Here is a 20,493-nt window from a genome sequence, read left to right as displayed (position 1 = left end):
TGGAATAGCTTCAGGGACATGGTAGACTGGGACAATTTTCGAAAATTCTGATTGTAGGAAGCATTTTTGAGGAAAAGCCGGCAAACAACATTTTCTGAATGTATTTGATGTGCTGATTACGAATATTTTGTTTGCCACTCTCGATTTTGATGCTATATGCTTCAAATCGCTAAAAAACAAAATGGCGGCCATACGAGATGATCTCCAAATAACTTTTGAAGGAACAGAAACAAAATAGTAATCTTGGTGTCAAACATTATATTTTTGGGTATGCTGAATCCAAATATTATGTTTTGTAATCTGAAATTTGAAGCTAAGTGCTCCAAATCGCTAAAAAACAAAATGGCGGCTATACGAAATGAGTTCCTATTAACCTTTGAAGGAGCAGAAACAAAATAGTGATCTTGGTGTCAAACATTATGTTTTTGGGTACTATGCTGAATCCAAATATTATGTTTTCTAATCTGAAATTTTAAGCTGTTTGTTCCAAATCGCTAAAAAACAAAATGGCGGCTACGTGCATCCATGCAATGTTTCGTTCCATACTTTTGAACTAGGAATAAAACAGTGTAACAGTAGGTTTTTAATACAGAAAAAAGTATAGAACATTTCTGAAGTAAAGATGCAAAATTATAATATTATTCAAAGCATAAGACCATATTGAAATATTAACAGTACCAGTGTATGATAAATCCGCACGTTATCCTTATTCAACCTTATTTTGCCTACAAAAATAGTATAACATTTTTCTAGTCACAGATATTCATGCACTCCTTAGTGCCAGTATCTGCACATTTGCAAGCTGCAGTACATAAAAGCTGGCCTTTCCTGCAGGAACATGTAGCGGATATACAACCACCCAAACATCCACAGGTGACAATGTCGTGGCAGGATTGTGGAATTGGTGGCAGCAATTGAAGTTTTGGAACGAGCTGTCCATCAACCATTTTTCATCCCAAGATAGTAGGTGGTCGTAACACAGGTTTTGGTATGACCGACTACCTCCACACCATGGATAGATAGTGGACCCGTTGTACATGTAACCGTAGAGCATCGGTAGTGGGGGGGGGGGGGGGGGCAGTGCTTGTGGTGTTTATCCTTTGCTGAACAGCTTTACTCTGGCTTCATCACAGCTGCTTGCATCCGGTACACCATACAACTTGCATGAACTTCTCTGCCTTGTGTGCTGTTTCTTGTTTCAATTCGTCAACACCAAGATTTAGTAGTGTTAAATATTTTCCATACTGTCTTCTTACTGATCCCAGCAATGTAGGATGCTGTGTCGCATCCTGTTATGGCGTGGAATGGAATGAGAGTATCGAAGACACGATCCGTAAATGAAAGCTTCTGCCTGACTTCATGTACTGGAATGTATATTCCTGCTCGCAACCACAATTTCGTACATCTAATCTACCTATTGCACTAATACATCTGCATCGCGTGCTGAGACAACAATGTTATCAGCACCAGAATTAAGACAGTGAACTATAATACGCGTGTCCACCTCTTCGTGGTTTGCCTGCAATCCTTCAATAGACAAATCACGATTGTTTGTTCGTACGTCATCCTCCTTGTGAAATCCACCGGAAACCACAAATATTTTGTCTTCAGGAGCATTGTTGATCAAATGATTAGAGAGAAAACAGGCCAAATCTTTTTTATTCTCCGAGTTAGCAAGAAAGTCACCGAATTTGTTGGGGATTGGCACGGATCTATTTTCTATTACTTTTCTTACTAATTGAACATGTTTCAAGCGCCTATCCCTTGTTCCAGCCTTGATTGAAGTTGCGTTATACCGATCAAAGGTGACATCAATCCTCTTAAAGCTTCTTCCCATAGAAAGAACAAGGTTAAGAAATACATTTGGCAGTTGACCAAAGTTTAAAAATCCTGCAGGCTTTCCAAGTGCAACAACTAATGCTTGACCATCTATTATAAGGCATGACGGAGACGGAATTGATATATCAGGTGGACAAATTACATCCTTGGTCATCACATCAGCTAGAATGGCTTTGTTTCCTGTTCTCAGACTTCCGTTTGTGTTGGCAAGGGAGATTGGAATTGGCATTAGTTCATGACACAAAATGCGATTTAGATCCACATTACGACCTGCCTCATAGACAGTTACGAGGCGCTGGAGAATATTCCTGTCAGTTTTCAAAATGGTTTCCTTGCCACTTACTACCAATTTAACTTCATAGAGGGCCTTATAGGTCCTTGCATTTGAATTATGTAGAGGATCACTTAACTTAACTTGTGTGTGACTTTTACCAGGGGCCATCATCCTTTCCTTCACGAAGGTGTCTAGCTTTACCTGGCCCAGTGTTTCAGCTTCGAGGAGAGTATCTTGAATATCTGAAGTAGCTAAATCCTTTGTTTGTGGAAATGTTCTGGAGGAACTGATAAGAAACATCTTAAGATGATGGCTCATAGGTGCAGGTCTTTTCAAATTTATAAGTGGATCCATGGTTCTATGTTTCTATCATTCTGAGATAAAGTAAAAAAATAAAAAAAATATATTATAGGTTTAGTCATTTTTGTGGTTCTTTTGTTTAAAAACAGGAAAAAACAACAACAATTTTCAAAAATGTCAGATTAGAAAACATAATATTCGGATTCAGCATACCCAAAAACATAATGTTTGACACCAAGATCACTATTTTCTTTCTGCTCCTTCAAAAGTTATTTGGAGCTCATTTCGTATGGCCGCCATTTTGTTTTTTAGCTATTTGAAGCACATAACATCAAAATCGAGAGTGGCAAACAAAATATTCGGAATCAGCACATCAATTACATTCAGAAAATGTTGTTTGCCGGCTTTTCCTCAAAAATGCTTCCTACACTTTTTACAGCCACATTTCTGATAATTTGCACCAGGCTATGGTGAATAGTTTCCTGGGTAATAACAGGGTGGAAAATTACAGAGATGTAGTACAGGGTCTTCTGAATAACTACAAAGCAATGGGATGCAGAATGTCTCTAAAAGTGCATGTACTCCACTCACATCTAGATGTCTTCAAATCCCATATGGGTGCATACTCAGAGGAACAGGGCAAAAGGTTTCATCAGGACTTACAATTGTTTGAAGGAAGGTACCAGGGGCAGTATAATGAGCGGATGCTAGGCGATTACATCTGGGGACTGATCAGAGAAGCTGATGGACATCTCAATAGGAAAACAACACATTTTTAGAGACCTTATTACTTTACATGGAATGTACAGGTCTACATGTACTGTAGCCCTTTCTTTATATTTCTTCACTCCATTTTGACATGTGTTCAAACTTGTTTATCAATGTAAACCAGCTCTCATTATCCCAAATACATGCATTTACTAAAAAATCAGAAAATCGTTGTCATTTCATTAAAAACAATTTCCCACATGTAAAATTGTGTTTTCCTAGTGTTTTGTAGTAACAGAAAAAAAAATCACTTAAACAAATTTTTGTTACATGGTGTTATTAAACAGAAATGGAATGTTATTTTCAGCATGACAAAAATAAATTTGCTATGTACATTTGTATTGCATATCATATGTATATACATATATGTTCTCAAGAGATGCGAATGTACATTTGCATCTACAAAATGTTATGTGAACCTTTAAGAAGAACATGGATTCTCAAGAGATTTAACACTTGTACACAAGCAGTTCTTTGAAATGCAAAATGAATTCCTGTTCTGCCAGATTCAACTTCAGAAACACGAGATTTGGAAGCACTTCAGGAAGTAACCTACTTCTTCTCTTATCTGAAATCTGTTCAAAAACACTGAACACTCAATCACTGAATACTGATGCAGCAGGTATGCCCAAGTATTTTCTCAGCACTTGCTTCAGGTTTGAATATTCATTTTTGAATTTCCAATACAACAGCAGATCCTGGTTCAGCAGTGTACTGATTTATTTCCGATTTATAGTTAGGTTGATCCTCTGAATGAGTTTGCAATAATGTTATTACAAAAACTCTACAATAATGACAAATCATAACCAAATTTTCAATAAATCTTACAAAACTAGAATATAAAACTTATTAGAAGGTAAAACCTCTAGTATAAGCTGTACCGGTTTAAATATTGGATTTTTGCCGATGCCGATGTGTCAATTTCTGCAGATTTTCATACATCTGTAAGCGGCTTCGGCACATCCTTAGTTGATACCCTACAATTTTTATTGGAATTTTAAGATTCTTAATTGCCTCTTGTAATATTAACCACTAAATTAGTAATTATCATTGTATTTCATAATATTGTGCTCTGCGGTGTATGCCCGATGCAAGTTCAATTTTTGAACTGCTCTGCAGTAAATATTTGATGTAGTTTTTCATTACTTTTCGGAGTAAATTGGAAATTCTCTTTAGAAACTGAATTCGTTTTTCTCATGGCGATAATGCTGAATCATCATGAGGGAAGATAAGTTGGGGTGTAACAATTGAGTGAAAGTAATTAAGCATGAATCTTACCAAAAATCATACTTACATTGTTTCAAACTATTGTACACTATCATTTCTGCTGCCTTTGAGTGTCCCTTATCAAGTGCAAGTGTTTGTGCTGTCTTCCTATCGTACGATTTCACAGTAACATCAGCTCCATGCTCCAGAAGAATTTTTAAGATTTTGCAGTTACCATCTAAGGCTGCCATCATGGCTGCGGTGTAACCATGGACATTCTCTCTGGAAAGAGAGAAGAAATGCAATGGGCATTCCAGTGTTATGTGTGTGACATTTTACATGCTAAATGTAAGGGTCTAGACATGAGATTGGATTAAAATATTAATAATGAACGATTTCATGGAATTATGATGACCGGACCCCTCTCCGATTTTCTTCATATTTGGCACTCACTAATTGAGGCCTTCTAATCATGAATATGAAGTTAAAAGTTGTCGGAAATGTCTAGAAATTGCAAAATAAGAGAAAATAAGGAGTTAGTTTTCGAATGGAAACCCGTCGATTTTCACAAAATTTTTTGTTTCACAAGGAAATATATATGTTCCTGACACCACCATGACACCAAATTTTAACTATGTTTGCCTAACCTTACTGAAACTAACCTAACCACATGTCAATGGTTTGTGGTGCTAATGTCAATGGTTCGCAATTATTTTGCAATTTTTAGACATTTCCGACAAATTTTAATTTCAGATTAGTCATTAGCAGGCCTCAATTAGTAAGTATGTCAAATATGAAGAAAATCGGAGAGGGGTCCGGTCATCTTAAGCCATATCGAAGCACCTTGTGATGAAAAACACTTCAGTATGATGACAGAGCCTGAATGCATGAAAAGCATTAAGGAAAATGTGTTACGTAGGCGACACTTTAAGAATGTAGCAAAGTTTGACTTAGTTTGTTTGTGAAGCATACAGTCTTAGCTGCAGTGTGACAGGTGGTCTTGCTCTGATCAAAGGGTTGACTGTGCTAGCCTTGTATAATGAGTACTGGGCGTATCATCCCAACTATGGCCGAGATCAAGAATATGTGGAGCTCTATATCTCCACATTATCCCTTCATGGAATGTGTGCACACACACACTGTACAAATGCCAGTACTTTTTGTTGGTGAAATATGCAAATTATATTCATTCACAAACATTTAAACATGAATGCAATTAAAAACTATAAATTTTCAGATTTGTTCATTTTGTAATCTACATGGAGTAGGACCACTTTTCATGGAAGGCCCAAATATGTAAATCATAGGGTACGGTCACTACAGTAATCATAGCAATTACGCTTGCTTGAAACAGAGAGTTTACCTACAGTGTGGCCAGAAAGTCCCTTTACACCCGAACTAAATGCGTGTAACAATGTAAGATGGTAAGATATTTAACCTCCCATCCTGATCATTGATATGGCAACAGTGCTCCTCACGTGAATTGCCATGTGCCTGCCGCGTAACTGCCCGCGGAGGGAGAATAAAGTCTGTGCGTTGACCAGTTCATTGTTGCACCTTTCAGAGTTTGGTGAACAACAATGGCAGATACCAGTGACTTCGGTAAGGAGCACCAAGTCGTCATGTGGGAGAAGAAAGCTTTTCGCCTGGGAAGTGTTTTGGATGCCCCTCGTTCTGGTCGTCCATCGACCCGAAAGGAAACGTGTGCAGACGTTAGTGTGTCGGTGATGCGTTCACCCTGCAAGTTGACCAGAAAGCGTTCTGCAGAACTTGGAATTGCAAGGAGCACAATGCAGCTCCACGGAGTTCGCGGGATAGGAACGTCTTCGTATGGGCAAAGGAAAACCCATATTTTTATCAGGAAATTCAGAACAATCCTCCGCACGTCATGCTTTGGACGGGAATGACTGAACAAGAGCAACACATCTTTGAGGGCTCTGTGACCCAAGTTACTTATCTGGAGATGTTGAATGACTGGCTTCTTCCACAGCTGCAGAATCTGGGCATCAACAACACGGATGTTTACCAACACGATGGAGCTCCTGCCCACTTCGCACTTGCTGTTCGTGAACGCCTTAATGAACTGTTCCCTGGCCGGTGGATAGGACGTGGGTCCCCAAATTCACCAGCCCCTTATCCTTTGGCTGCCTCAAAATCTGGACCTTACGACACCAAACAATGCCCTGTGGGGTATCATCAAATCACATGTCAGGAAGAAGCGGTACGTGGACAATGATGCTCTGGGGGCAAGTGTGCTTGAAGCCTTCCAGCTTGTGATGCTGCAGCTGGTAAAGCAGATGACTAGGAGGACATGGAGGCGTAACAAGCTGTGCAGGGATCATGGAGGTGCACATACGGATGTTTTGGACAACTAACTGTAAATATTATTAATGTAGGGATGAAATAAGTGAAGGTGTAAAAGGACTTTCTGGCCACCCTGTAGTATGTACTTTCTTGCTGGTGTTGTATTTGTGTCCAGATATTATTAGAACAATTAAATCAAGTAGACTTGGGTGGGTAGGCCAAAGGCATGAAAACTTGGATGGGAGAAGAAGGTGGAAGAGTTTACAGAATTCTTGTTAGGAAACCTGATGGTAAGAGACCTCTAGGAAGGCCAAGACAAAGACGGAGAGATAACGGTGACATGAACCTAAAGGAAATTGATAAGGATAGGAACAGATGGAAGGCTTGTGTTGCCTTCAGATTTAAGAATGCTAAACAGTTAGTTAATTGCTGGTGTTTAGTGATTCGTACATTATGCTGAATGGATTTGTTTTATAACTGTCACTTCAGAAACAAGTCCCTTGCAAATTTGTCTTACAGGATGACTGCAGTCAGGGTTTCACTCATTTTGCCACAACAAATATCCTGACTTCTCTAAGTTCTCCTGGTATTTTAAAATAACTTACCAAACCACTCCATAATGCTTTAACATACCAATCAATAAATGAGGCCTCCCCGATGGCATAGTGTAACATCGTTGCCTCGTAATCAAGGAGTCCTAGGTTCGATACATGGTGGAGGCACATTACGTAGTGGTTCGGATTGTACCTTAAACTGAATGTCAAGTCCTGATTAGCCTATCTGTGCATAAAGTGGATTTAAAACAACAATTAAATTCAATACATAAGAGTGAAGTCCTAGACTTCACATGCTGTTCAAATGAATCAACTTTGTTTTGAATGGTTTCACCAAATTCCCAGGCTTTTTTATTTTAACTTCACGTTCGCACAAAACCACAAACTCCACATATACTTTCATTACACATGGGCGACAAACAGACCAGGGTGAGACAATTTTTATTGAGAAAATGGTCCAGTCTGAGAGACATGCAAGCAACAAGCAACTGGTGCAGGCAGACATGTCAGTCTGCTACAAAAGGCTGTATTTATTTCTGAAGGTGTTACTGAAGTGACAGGTACTGCTTGTTGCGTTGGTGTGAAATCTTCCTGAGACCCAGAGGCATATATTCTAGGCTTTCTGCGAAGCCCAGCCTCAGAAGGGCAGAAAAATCGATCGGAAAATGTGCATAAAATTGTTCATTTCAATAAGATGATGATGGCATTTCAGGAGTTGGCACACTTATTTCTTAAGAGTTGGCAATCTTGCCCACTTTCTTTGAACGTGGAAGAAGTCCCGTGAGTTTAGCATGGCAGTCTTCTAGCATGAATTCCATCAGTGTTGCGAACCCACTGTTCCCAGTGTGGAATCTTCACAGGAACAGGGAATTTTGGAGCGAGGGAAAGGGGTTGCTTGTGACGGAGACATTTCCACTCTGGGCCAAGCACACCACTTGCAGCCAATTAGGACAAAAGGGAGAGTAAATGCGGGGATGAAGGGAAGTTGGGGAGTTTGTTGGCTGTCCGTTTATGGTTTATGCTTATGACCGCACCAAAAAATAACCATTTCCTTGGTGTGTGGATATACAGGGTGGCTCAATAAGTCACTTAACAGAATATTCGATGCTTTTTATCTGATAACCCATTTTCGACAGATCAAAACTGAATGGTTAGTGTTGGTAAGTTAATGGTGTGGCGTGCTGTGTGGAACACGATTGGTTAGTCAATTTTCCATCAACGGAACCTTAAATGCTTAGGGCTAATTGGATTTGTTTAATAAACAGTTTTTTAGATCCTTGCTTATGGAAGAAGGTACTTTTTACAGAGTTTTTTTCAATAGGGAAGAACACCAGAACACTTATGGGAACGTTATGAACCAGTTTTTGTCCAAAGTTAGTTATCAGATGACAAGGGTCACATATTCTGTTTATGAACTTCCTTCTGAACATAAACATTAGCCTTGTCACTGTGAAGGACTTTTAATTCAATGCAAGCATCACACTGTAAATTGTTCGCGACAACCATTCATAATGCGCAGCTCTTCATGGATGTATCCGATTAAAATCGTGTGCAATGGCATGCGAACTTCTCTCCCTAGACGTCACTTTGATCTCGATGCATTACCGATGCGCTAAACAAATTTTAAGGCATCTCGAAAAGGAGCTAATTGGTACAAGAATTCAGTCATAACTTTTTACTGGTGAAAGATACGTCGAAAAAATCTTCACCATTGCATTTCTCGTGAAATTCTAGCCCATTTTGATATGTCGCACGACCCTCTTCTCATTTAAAATTCTGAAGTTGAATTCAAGATGGCGGACATCAAGATGTGCAACACCCTTGGCCAGGCAATGATTGGTCATCGCCATTTTCACATTCCATGCCGCAGTGGCCTTGTACTGAGGGTGTTAAGTGACTTATTGAGCCACCCTGTATTTTTGTGAATGATATGTGCTGTGTTGTGTAGGGAACTAAATGAATGACATAATTAACGAGCAATTTACTTGGCTTCCGTATGAGGATAAGCTTCAAATCGTTGTCCCCTTTGTGCACAGAGAGAGGACTAGACCTACAGTTTAATGTGGGATCCAAAACCGAGAAGGCGACAACATTGCCACTACGCCAACGAGGAGGCTCCAAGCTTCAAATCGTGAAGATATGTAGGACTGAGACCCTCCAAAAGAAATATACAAGGTCAGAAGTTTGTTATATATTTTATTCTCGCATCTAGGCCTACATAAATATTTCAAAATCCATAAACTCCCTCTCCACAATCAAATCTTTTGTCCATTTGAACATGTGATATAGCCCAGATTCTGTACCCACTGCTGAGACCAGTGTAAAATGACACTGGTTAAAAGACCGACATTTTACAGACTTCACACCAGCATTTTCAAGGTACTGTTTGGCTGCCTTAGCCGAGACCATGGACGGAAGTGTGCATGCACCAACCGGACGCGTTCAGTGGCTAAATAGAGGTGACGGAGCTTTGGACAGGAAGCAATGAAGTTTCAACGTAGTAACATCGCCACCAAAGTACATACAGAGATGTTTACGAATTATGTAAGGGTTAGGTAAGCCAGTCATAAACTATATCAGGAAAGTATTCATATCATCACATTAGTAGATAAACTTGTTTGTAAACCAGTAGCTTTATTTTAGATCATTCAATTAAATTGATCTTCTTAGTAAATATCATAATTAGCACAAATGTACACAACATTAATCAGGATAGTATTCAATAATAATAATATTGTTGTATATAGTATTATAAGTATAAATGTAGTAACTGAATGGCTTGTGACATTTTCTAGCAAAACGAGGGCGTTTTGTAAAATGTGCAACAGGGGCCAAAACGTCCCAATTTTCCTCATTCCACTTCGAAACGGTTTGTTGCTAATTGTAAGAGCCATCGCAAACACAACACAGAAAGCGGTAATAAACACAACAAGCGAACCAACACAAGCGAAATACCAAAGGGTAGTTCGGCAAGTGCTTCTCACTTCTTCCCCTCTCGCGTTTGGAATCGTCCTTTCAAAGTAGTTTCGTCTTCCTTGGCCGGACTATAAAAACAGATTATGAATTATTATGAATTTTTTTTTTTTGGGTGCGTCAGCACTGAGGCTATTTTGCACCCATCACACTATACAGGGTCCAGCCCCTTATCATAACAAAAATAAAAGCGTGTCTCAAGACTAAAATTTCCTTACCTTGGTTAAAAGCCGAGGCTAAAAAGGGTGCTCGGCACAAATAAGGACAAAACACAGATCGACACAGAATTATACTGGCCATGGGACCAGTCGCCAGTCCAGGGTGTACTATGTGGAAGTGAGGTTGACTATTGGGTACACCCCGGATGGTAGATGAAGCAGGTACTTCAGATGTGCTGCACTTCTGGGTGGCAGCACCCAGGAACAAACAAAGCAGTGATGCGGTACCATCTAGTGAATGAAGACAGTGTCTTTGAAAGTAATCGGAAACTTCCATTAAATTGTGCAACATGGAAATTTGACATGAGTAATTTGGGAGAAATGCTTGACATTTTATACCAGTACTTGAGTCAGAGCGTCCATAATTCACCAGTATTGCTGCAATATAACAAATCTGAAGTGAGCAAATCACTCCGATACTTACACAGCATTTACATTGGCTCCATGTTGTAGAAGCATATGAACAATCGAGTGGTGACCTATGCTCACAGCATAAAAAAGAGGAGTCCAGTCCCTTCGATCTTTGGCATCTACACTAGCATTGTTCTGGAAATATAAAAAGTAACAGCTGAGCTCATTTGCAGCCACTGATATATGTATTTAAAATGCCACAATACAAGAAGAAAAAGTTTTCCCTGGAACCATGATGTTTTATTACAAGAATATAATAAAGTTGAAAGCAATGTTTCTTGATGATTAGATGAAAAATTGTTATTTTTAATTATTTTATGTGTGCGAGTCATTTGTAACTCACACGGTGCTAGAATAAATTATTATGCTGCATCCCACATGAGCTATGTCTGGCTCACAGCATACTTATAGTTCTTTCTTACCATTGTTAGTATTTTTGTCTGAGCATTGAGTCTCTTGTTATTCGTAACATGACATTCCCATATACTATTGTATCGATATTGTTCAAAGAGCTGATATATATATAATATTAACTTACGTTTTGCGAGTATCGAGGTAACTCCTGCGACGTTTCGGGGTGCAACTGCTCCCTTCCTCAGGCTGCTCACGTTTAGGTTATGTGTAAATCATAACCACGTCGAACTCTCCATAAGTTCAGGTTGGTAAAAGGATTGGTAAAAAATCCTATATCCTGATCCTATGGAGAGTTCGAACTCTCCGAAATGTCGCAGGAGTTACCTCGATACTCGCAAAACGTAAGTTAATATTATATATATATATTAAACTTGTGAATAATTCGCACAACCTTTATCATGGATTCAAAGAGCTGGCCAGGAATAATTGAAGGTCAAATGCACAACCAGAAAAGCTTGAAAACATTTTATGAGTAATTTTTTTTGTTTACTTCTCATATTTAAGTGAAATTTAAAGGCAAAAATAAATATAAAAGAAACTATTGTACATCTATTCATGTGATCCATGCTTTTAATATTGTTTTTGTGTTAATTGTAACAATAGCAGCATCACTAAATAAGATTTTCACAAACCATATGTTGTCCACAGCCACTTTTGACATAACATAGCATCGTAGCATGAATGGCCTGTGCACCCCGAGGCTCCCAAAGAGACTTGTGAGTGAAAGACGCTTCATCAAGCCCTGGTCATAAAACTAGCGTGAGTTAAATACAACTCACATGGCAGTTAAAGTGTTAAAATGCAAACAAGCAAGTTACGGTAAAGCATGTGCACACATGGCATGAAGGCATATGGAGGTAGAGCTCCACATATTCCTGATCTCGGCCATATTATGATTTCATGTTCTGGTTAGTAAATGTGCAAATATTCACCTGCAACAATAATTCAACACTCTTGTCATCCCCACTGGATGCCGCTAGCATCAAGTGTGTGCTCCCGTTGTTGTTTCTCTCTGTCTGATTCACCCCGAAGTTCAGAAGCAGCTCCACTATCCTGCTGTGTCCATTATAGCAGGCATACATTAATGGAGTCCAACCTGCTTTGTTCTTCTTATTCAAACTTCCCGCATCTCTACCAACAAGGACAAAATAAATAAATAAAATAAAAAAGTGGACTTGGCTCTCAAAATAAAATGGAACATAAGAAAAAACAATATTCAAATAGTATTTTTTAAATATCTTCAGGGACTGAAGTGAAGACGAAAGTGACATTATATCTTGGAAGTCTATCCCGAAATCACTGGTTTATATCCCAAGATAACCTCTTTATTATTCACCACCAGGAAAGCTTCAACAATTATTTCAATATTCAAATAATTTGTGTGTCCAACCTTTCAGAACTGAGGCAAAATTAATTTTGCAAGACATCGTTGGTTAAAGGTGGAATTCTACGAGGTGTGGCTAGAAAAAACCCGGACTGTTGCTACAAAATCTTTTATTGGTTATTTTGTACAATACGAACATTATCCCCTTCAAAGTACTCCCATGCACTATCAATACGCCGCTTCACACGAATCTTCCATTGCTGGAAATCATTTACTGAAATCATGTTCATGACCTCCGTCGCTTTTGTTTTCACAGATTCTGCGGTCGTAAATGTGGATCCTTTCACTGCTGATTTGACCTTTGGGAATAAGGAAAAAGTCATACGGAGCAAGATCCAGCAAATAGGATGGATGTTCTAACATTGGGATTCCACACTTGGCCAAAAAAGCCTTGACTGACAATGCCGTGTGGACAGGAGCATTCTCCTGATGAAGAATCCATGACTTCCCTTTCCACAAATCAGGTCGTCATCTTCTAACTCGCTCACGATGGCTCATCAGCACAGTAATGAAATAATGTTGGTTTACAGTTTGACCTTCGGGTAGCCAATTTGAATCAATTCACTGACATTTGCAATGTTGGATTCCGTTTTTGACGTGCAAGGTTGTCTAGGATGCGAGTCGCCCGCGATCACTTCTCATCCACCTTTAAACCTTTGAAACCACTGAAATACTTGTGTGTGTGATAAACACTCATCTCTGTACACTTTCTTCAACAAACCATAAGTCTCTGTGGTGGATTTTCCGAGTTTCATAAGAAACTTTACATTGATACACTGTTCCACTTTCACACTTAACTTTTTTTCCAACGGAGCACAGATGTACGATTTACTTCGTCCACAAGCTACAGAGGAACTGAGCGCCACGCACCCTGGGCAATCATACAATCGATAGGCAGGATATCACGTTATACACTCATGCACCAATTGACCTTGACGCACTTGCCGTTTGTCGACAGCAACATCAATCCGGTTTTTTTCTAGCCACACCTCGTATATATATAAAATACTATGTAAAAGAAGAAGGTAGGCAAATACTGGTGTTTAATTACAGTTAATTTCGTTCAACGGAATTCTGCTAAAAATACCTACTTTCCAGTAGTGACTTGTTATGAAAATTCCACACTTAAGGGGTTAATATTTGCAAGCTCTGTTTGTGCAAACTTTTAAGAAATTAGTTCTCTTGTAGTCTACGGTTGTTACAAGCATAAAAACACAGTTTTCTGTTTTGACGTTTCGGGAGAACACACGCTCCCTTCATAAATAAATGTCTGATGAAAGGAGTGTATGTTCTCCTGAAATGTCAAAACAAAAAACTGTATAGATAAGGCATAACTTACACCACATGCCATCATTTCACTAATAGACATCAGTTTTGGCATGTACTTACTTTGTTCTCAAGCTTCCACCACATCATGTGGCTTCCTCAGGAGATAGGACAAGAATAGTCAAGATTTAAGACATGGGAAGTTAAGTTAAGGTTAAAAAGATAAAAATGTCTGGCTGGCAACTGACTGTCCTATCCAATATGGCTGCCTCAATAGAGATATACTTTTCCTATCTCCTGAGGAAGCCACATGATGTGGGGAAAGCTTGAGAACAAAGTAAGTACATGCCAAAACTGATGTCTATTACTTAGTGAAATGATGGCATGTGGTGTAAGTTATGCCTTATCTACACAGTTTATTGTTTTCACATTTCAGGAGAACACACACTCCTTTCATCAGACATTTATTTATGAAGGGAGCGTGTGTTCTCCTGAAACATCAAAACTCAAAACAAAAAACTGTGTTTTTATGCTTGTAACAACCGTAGACAACAAGAGAAATAATTCTACAATGCAAGCAATGCATATACATACAAGAAAAAATATTTTAAACAACTATTATACAGAGCATTCCCTGGCATTTGCTACGAGACTCGGCGGCAAGTGGCCCGGTGTCAGTGATTGCCTTTCCCGGTGACCGGAGTCCGCGACAGTCGCACGCTACAGTCTGTTTTTTTTCACTCACCCTGCCTTCGCTCTCTTTCCCTTTCTGTTGACGTTGCAGACTGATGCCAGTATAATCCTCCCTCGGAAGTTGTGTTGTGTCGTGTCCGTGTGTTGAAGATTGTGGCTTAATATGGCACCACAAAAGTTTACATTACAAAGGATTTATCTTGTCGAGTGTTACTTCGGAAAGAGGAATTGTGGAGAAGTGTGACGACGTTTTGGCAACGAAATTTCCTGGTGTTCCCGTTCCACATAGGACCACTATATTAAACCTCGTAAAAAAGTTTAGAGTAACAGGCTCAGTTCTGAATAAAAGTGGAAAGAAAAATGTTGAAATCTAAAAAATAAAGTATACAAAGAGAATCCACACACCATCTGTGAGTTACAAGAGTATTGTACGAGAAATCGGGAGAATTACAGTAGACGAACTTGCACGTGTAAATGCCAATTTCCTTCGGAGATGCCAGGAATGTGTTGCAGCAGAGGGACATCATTTTCAACACCTTCTGTAGTCAAGGTTAGTACACAATAAGAAAACTGTAATTTTAATAGCCGACTCTAGCGACTGTCACGGACCCCATTCACCAGGAGGACAAGCGCTGACGCTGGGCAGCTTGCCGCCGAGTCTTGTAGCAAATGTCAGGGAATGCTCTGTACATTCCCCATGTGGTCAGAAGGTAGCCTTACCGTTGCCTAATGTCTAACATAGCCCACTTATTCCCCATATTTGCTGCCGTGTGTGCATCAAAGGAAGAAACAGTTTCCGGTTCTCCTTGCAGTTCTTTCTCCCACAGGCTGGAATTCATGGAGGAATCCAAGACTGCACCAGAGCAAGGAAAACTAGCCACAGACTCCATAGGTACATCAGCAATCATGCCTCACTAGAATGGCAAAGACAACAGTGAATACAGTGTTGTATAATAAGGGCGGTGCAAAAAGAAAGGCTTGTAGCAAGAGTGGTAAAAACTAGGGATGAGCCGATATCACAATTTGCCGATACCAATACCCTGATCATTTTTTAATTTTTTATTTGCTTTATTTTACTTCGCCTGTTGTGAAACTTTCAGCTAATTGGCAAAGATGGGGATGAATGATGAATGGACATTCACAAATATCAATACATGTGCTAAGCACTCCGCCACAGGGGCTGGCCTTGATCAATTCCTACCTACACTTGTGTCTACCAAAATAAAAAAATCATGACCACTTTTTTTTTTCTTTCGAATAAGGTAACAGGGTTAACAGTTCCGTATATCAGAGACCCATTTCTTCAATTTTACAGAAGAAACTACTTACGGAAATGAGTTTCTCTAAGGTTTCCAACGTTCGTGCAGGTATTTTCTTTCATTGTGGAATCTATTTGACCGGAAAATCATGTATTTTTCAAGAGAAATATCTCCCCTACGCAAAACTGAAATTGCTTTCCCTACATGAACCGGATGCTGCATACGTTTGATGACGTAACGCCCTGTCAGTGTTTCCAACCTCTTTTTTGAAACTATGCTTGCCTATCGGAAATGGTTTGTGGGGCTATTCGTCAGCTACCCGTGTATAATGTACAATTTGCACACGTGACGAACACGATAATATGTATTTTTCGGTGAAGAAGGTTGGGAACACTGCATACCCACAACGGTATTCAAGTTGTGCCTGCCATATTCTGTGTTACGGAAGCGAAGAAAGGAATAAAAAAAATTACTCTACATGTGTTTGTTTTCGTGTAAAAAGCATAATGGCACCTTGAACTGTGTTCTGCAATACACAATTGGTAAGTAGAAACCATGCGAATCACAAAATATCAGTTTTTAATGTGTTTTCGATATACAGAACATTTATAGGTGTACTACTTTACTATAACGGAAACACCTATCAATGATTTATTTCACAATTATTTACATTGCTAACGTACTATTCTGCATTGCGGAACATTTCTTTAGGTGAAATAATGAATTTCTAACAAAAAATACCTACATTTTTTAAAAAATTAAAAAACATTTCACGAAATTTTTTAACCAAAAAAAAGTTGAATTTTTGACATAAAGAGTAATTATTAAACCATTGACATTAGCCCAAAAATTCACGATAGCGCCACGAACCATCATGCGGACGAGATATGCCTAGTAGGTTAGGTTAGGCCTGTTAGGTTAGTTTCCATTAGCACTCCTTTCGTTCAATTTAGCATATACGGACAACATCGGTTTTTCTCGAAGACGTGCAGAAAGCAAATGGCGGCAGCAGCAATAACACGTCGGAAATAGATTGTCGTAGAAAACCACATGCATTCGCATTAAAATGGATCAAAACTACATTCCCAAACATCAACAACGCTACAGAAAATGATTTGCGTAAGTACTTTCTCCTGTAAATTTGAAGAAATCCGTCTCTGGTATAGTAAAGTGTTACCGTTACTGGTAACAGCCTAGAAAATGTAAAAACAGTATGGAAAGTTTAATGATTTCTTAAGTTAAGTATTAGGAAGTGATTTGTGGAAGTAAGTTCGAAGCTTGGAGAAACTAATTAATACAGTTCAAAGCTTCATAAAGTAATTTTTACCGGAGGAATGATGATTGCACTGAGCAGTCTTTTGGTTATATTTAATACAGTGGGGATAAATAAAAAAAAGAAGATTTTGAAGATAAAAAAAATATTCACTGAGTGCAACAGGGAACAGTGAATTTTCGGTAACGGTTCCGATTGTTTAATGAGTTTTTCAAATCCTCCTAGCAGGAAGACTAATTATCGTAGAATTTTGGCAATCATTGTCACATGAAATTTGAACCTTCCTTAAAGTAATGAGCACTGTTTGGATTTTGAAAAAAAAAAATATTTATGTTGAAAAATAACTTAAAAATTACCTTACGCAAGCATGCGTGCTTCCCATGGACAATGTATTTTCGGTTGACAAGTAAAAATCGTATCGTAGACAGTGGGAATTAATGTAGAAGTAAATCGGAAGGTAACAACAGTATAAGCCGGAGACGGATTTCTTAAAATTTACAGGAGAAAAGACGAGAAAGTACTTACGGAATTGCGTTCTTGGGGACTTTCTGAAGCCGGGGAAATTGTTTTTTATAATCATGCAACGTATTTTGCCTGTAAATAAGGAATTTTTCGTCAATCATGCATCTCCGTTGTACGATAGCTTGTGCCACCATTACCGTCAACTACGTGAATCAAATATTCCGTGCGTTCGGTTATGTAACCCCCTCACAGTGTAGCAACCACGCAGAAGTTTGACAAGATGACGTGTGAACGTTTTTTTTTTTTCGAATGTAAGGTAAGACTCTAGTTTACGTCCTTTCCCTAAGGAATACGTGTCATATATCTTTGGAAAGCTTATTTTATAAGGAATTCAACAACGTAAATCCCAAAGCGAGCAAAAATTTTCTGAAGGAGTAAATCGAGAAAAACCGATGTTGTCCGGATATGCGCAATTGAACGTACTGAGGAATTTTTTAGATGATGAAGCACACATTTAGGGGTGAAATGAGTGCTAATGGAACCTAACCTAACAGGCCTAACCTAACCTCGTAGGCATACCTCGACCCCGTGAATGGATAGTGGGGCTATCGTGAACAGAAAGTGGAAAAAAGAAAAAGGTACTTACCCGAAGAGATGCTGGGTGCCGTAAAAACCTTTTGTGAATAGTTTGTGCGGCATTTATTAGTTCATAAGTTTGGAAACACTGCACATCAGCTGACGATAGACAACGTGAGTCAAAATTTGCGCGCCGAATTAGCAACGACCAATAAATGATTATAATGTTAAAAATAACCCTTTTTTGGTACTAGTTCACTATCCTTCGGACACATTTATTTATCTTTACAGAAGAAACTACTTACTGTAATAAGTTCCTGTAGCATTGTCGAATATCGGGAAGGTGTTTTGTGTGATGTGGGAATGTTTCATAGCTGAAATTCATGTTGTTTGTTGAAAATTAATTCTCCCACGAACCATTGGCACGCGGATAGGTTAGTTCTGTTAGGTTAGGAAACAGTTAAAATTTGGTGTCGTGTTAGTATCAGGATCTAGAAATTGGAAATAATTGCGAACCACTGGCGCTAGCCCCACGGACCATTGGCGCGTGGTTAGGTTAGTTCTGTTAGGTTAGGAAACATAGTTAAAATTTCATCAAAACAACGTTGATACACCTTCAGGAATGTTCCGCGAAGCAGATACGTAAGTACAAATGTCAAAAATTGACGAAACGAAAAAATTAGAGGTGTCCTAAGGATAGTAAAGTTTTACCGATTTTTATTTGAAAACAAACGAGTTTAATGTGTCTCCGGCTTATACTACTGGTACCAATGGGAATGTTAAAATTGCAATCGTAGCATGATGAAATCACAATAAAACAAAAGGAACTTGAGCCTTTTAAATTGTCAGAATGTTGTAATTACAATGAAAACACGAGCAATTTAAGTTAAATCATTCTCCTTTTATTTATTTGCTCTACTGTATTAAATAAAACTATAGGTCATAAATCTTACGAATGGTTAGGCTTTACATTTCTCAAGGAAAAGTTGGCATTCCAGGATTAAAATGGTCAAAACGTGTGTCCAAACTTCGTTATTTTTATGATACACATAAGAAACTTTTGTGGATGCAAATATCTTTGAACACACTTTCTATTATTTTAATAGGATGCATTAAAACTGAGAGGCGTGATAAAATTATATTTGAATGTTTTGTGAGTTTTTGTAAGTGCAAGGATTATAATTGCTTTTGAGATGATTGATGAAATTGGCTAGGGGGTACCAATTGATAATAGGGTTTCATATTTGTCGTATTTTCTACTGATAAAGTTAAACTAATTAGTTAGTTAGTAGGCAGATTCAAAGACAAACACGCCTGAAAGAAGGAAAAAACAAAAACAAATTCCAAACCCAATTAATTTCTGCGCTCTTCCGGCCGTCCGTACATAGTCCGCACAACATTGCACTTTAGAGATTGTAAATCCCACTCCACTCAACCACGAACTCAACTCTTTCTACTTTATCCAGCGCAACAAGAGAAATTTCCCTACACCTACCACAGATTCTCAGGTTTTATTACTCGTCTTCGTGTTTGTTTCCTCTCCTCCTGGTAATTTCTTTATTGCTTTTCTCTCTCTCTTTCTCCCTCTCGATAACTGTCGCTTCCCCCGCTCTCTTTCTTTTTGCTTTTCTCTCTCTCTCTCGTTTGTTTCCTTCTCTCTTTCTCTCTCTACCGCTTCTCGATTTATTTATTTATTTCTCTCTATCTTTTATTCTTTCCCTTTCGCGATTCTCTTTGTATCTCTCTCTCTCTCTCTCTGTCGATCTGTCGCTAGTTTATCTCTTTCTCTCTCTTTGTACTTGTTTCTCTGTCTCTGCCACTTCTCAATTTTTCTTCCCTCTCTCCTTCTCTCTCTCTCTCTGTGGCGTGTGTATTGTACATATGTGTATCGACAACCAAACTTCTACTGGCCTCAGTGGCGGAGTGGTTGGGTTAGCACGCTACGAAGTCGGAGCTATTTTCTACTCTTACGCAGGGTTGGCATGTTTAAGACAAAAGTGTTTAAAACACTTTGTTTTAAACGTTTAAAACACACGGCTTTGTTTTTTTTACAAATGTTTTAAACGTTTAAAACGATGTGTTTTCAACATGTTTTTTTACAAGTGTTTAAAACACATTTTGGTGGTTGATATTTTATAGTCTGTGATAATTTTTTTGTTTGGCAACCCTGTTCTTTCATTGGATCTGTGTCAATTACAGCGCCTTGAATAACGTAGTGTGGAAAACGGCACACAGTTCTGCGCGCTCTGGCTGGTTCCACTCGAAAATGATCCTCTAGAGGCGCTGGTGTTGAACCCGGTGCTTGGTATTCGTCTGCTT

The 20,493-nt window shown here is 38.7% G+C and overlaps 1 protein-coding gene across 3 annotated transcripts in view; it reads right to left on the bottom strand.

Annotated features, from left to right (window-relative positions):
* LOC145981884 (uncharacterized) overlaps positions 1-19,904 on the bottom strand; it is a 31,797-nt gene extending 11,893 nt beyond the window's left edge. The window contains exons 1-5 of one of the 3 annotated variants that reach the window (XM_083115368.1): positions 19,670-19,904; positions 15,325-15,518; positions 12,194-12,392; positions 10,861-10,982; positions 4,476-4,669 (exon numbers count right to left, since the gene is read on the bottom strand). In XM_083115368.1, coding sequence (XP_082971494.1) covers positions 4,476-4,669; positions 10,861-10,982; positions 12,194-12,392; positions 15,325-15,512 — 703 coding nt within the window. In that variant the 5' untranslated portion in view covers positions 15,513-15,518; positions 19,670-19,904. Of the gene's footprint in view, positions 1-4,475; positions 4,670-10,860; positions 10,983-12,193; positions 12,393-15,324; positions 15,519-18,244; positions 18,458-19,523; positions 19,608-19,669 lie in introns of those variants that run through there. The other 2 variants (XM_083115367.1, XM_083115369.1) reach the window with 2 other exon arrangements.
* Positions 19,905-20,493: the final 589 nt, after the last annotated feature.

The sequence above is a fragment of the Lepisma saccharinum genome, chromosome 30, assembly GCF_977018435.1.
Source record: "Lepisma saccharinum chromosome 30, izLepSacc3.1, whole genome shotgun sequence".
Lineage (NCBI taxonomy): Eukaryota > Metazoa > Arthropoda > Insecta > Zygentoma > Lepismatidae > Lepisma > Lepisma saccharinum.
This window is presented reverse-complemented; position numbering and strand designations above follow the sequence as displayed.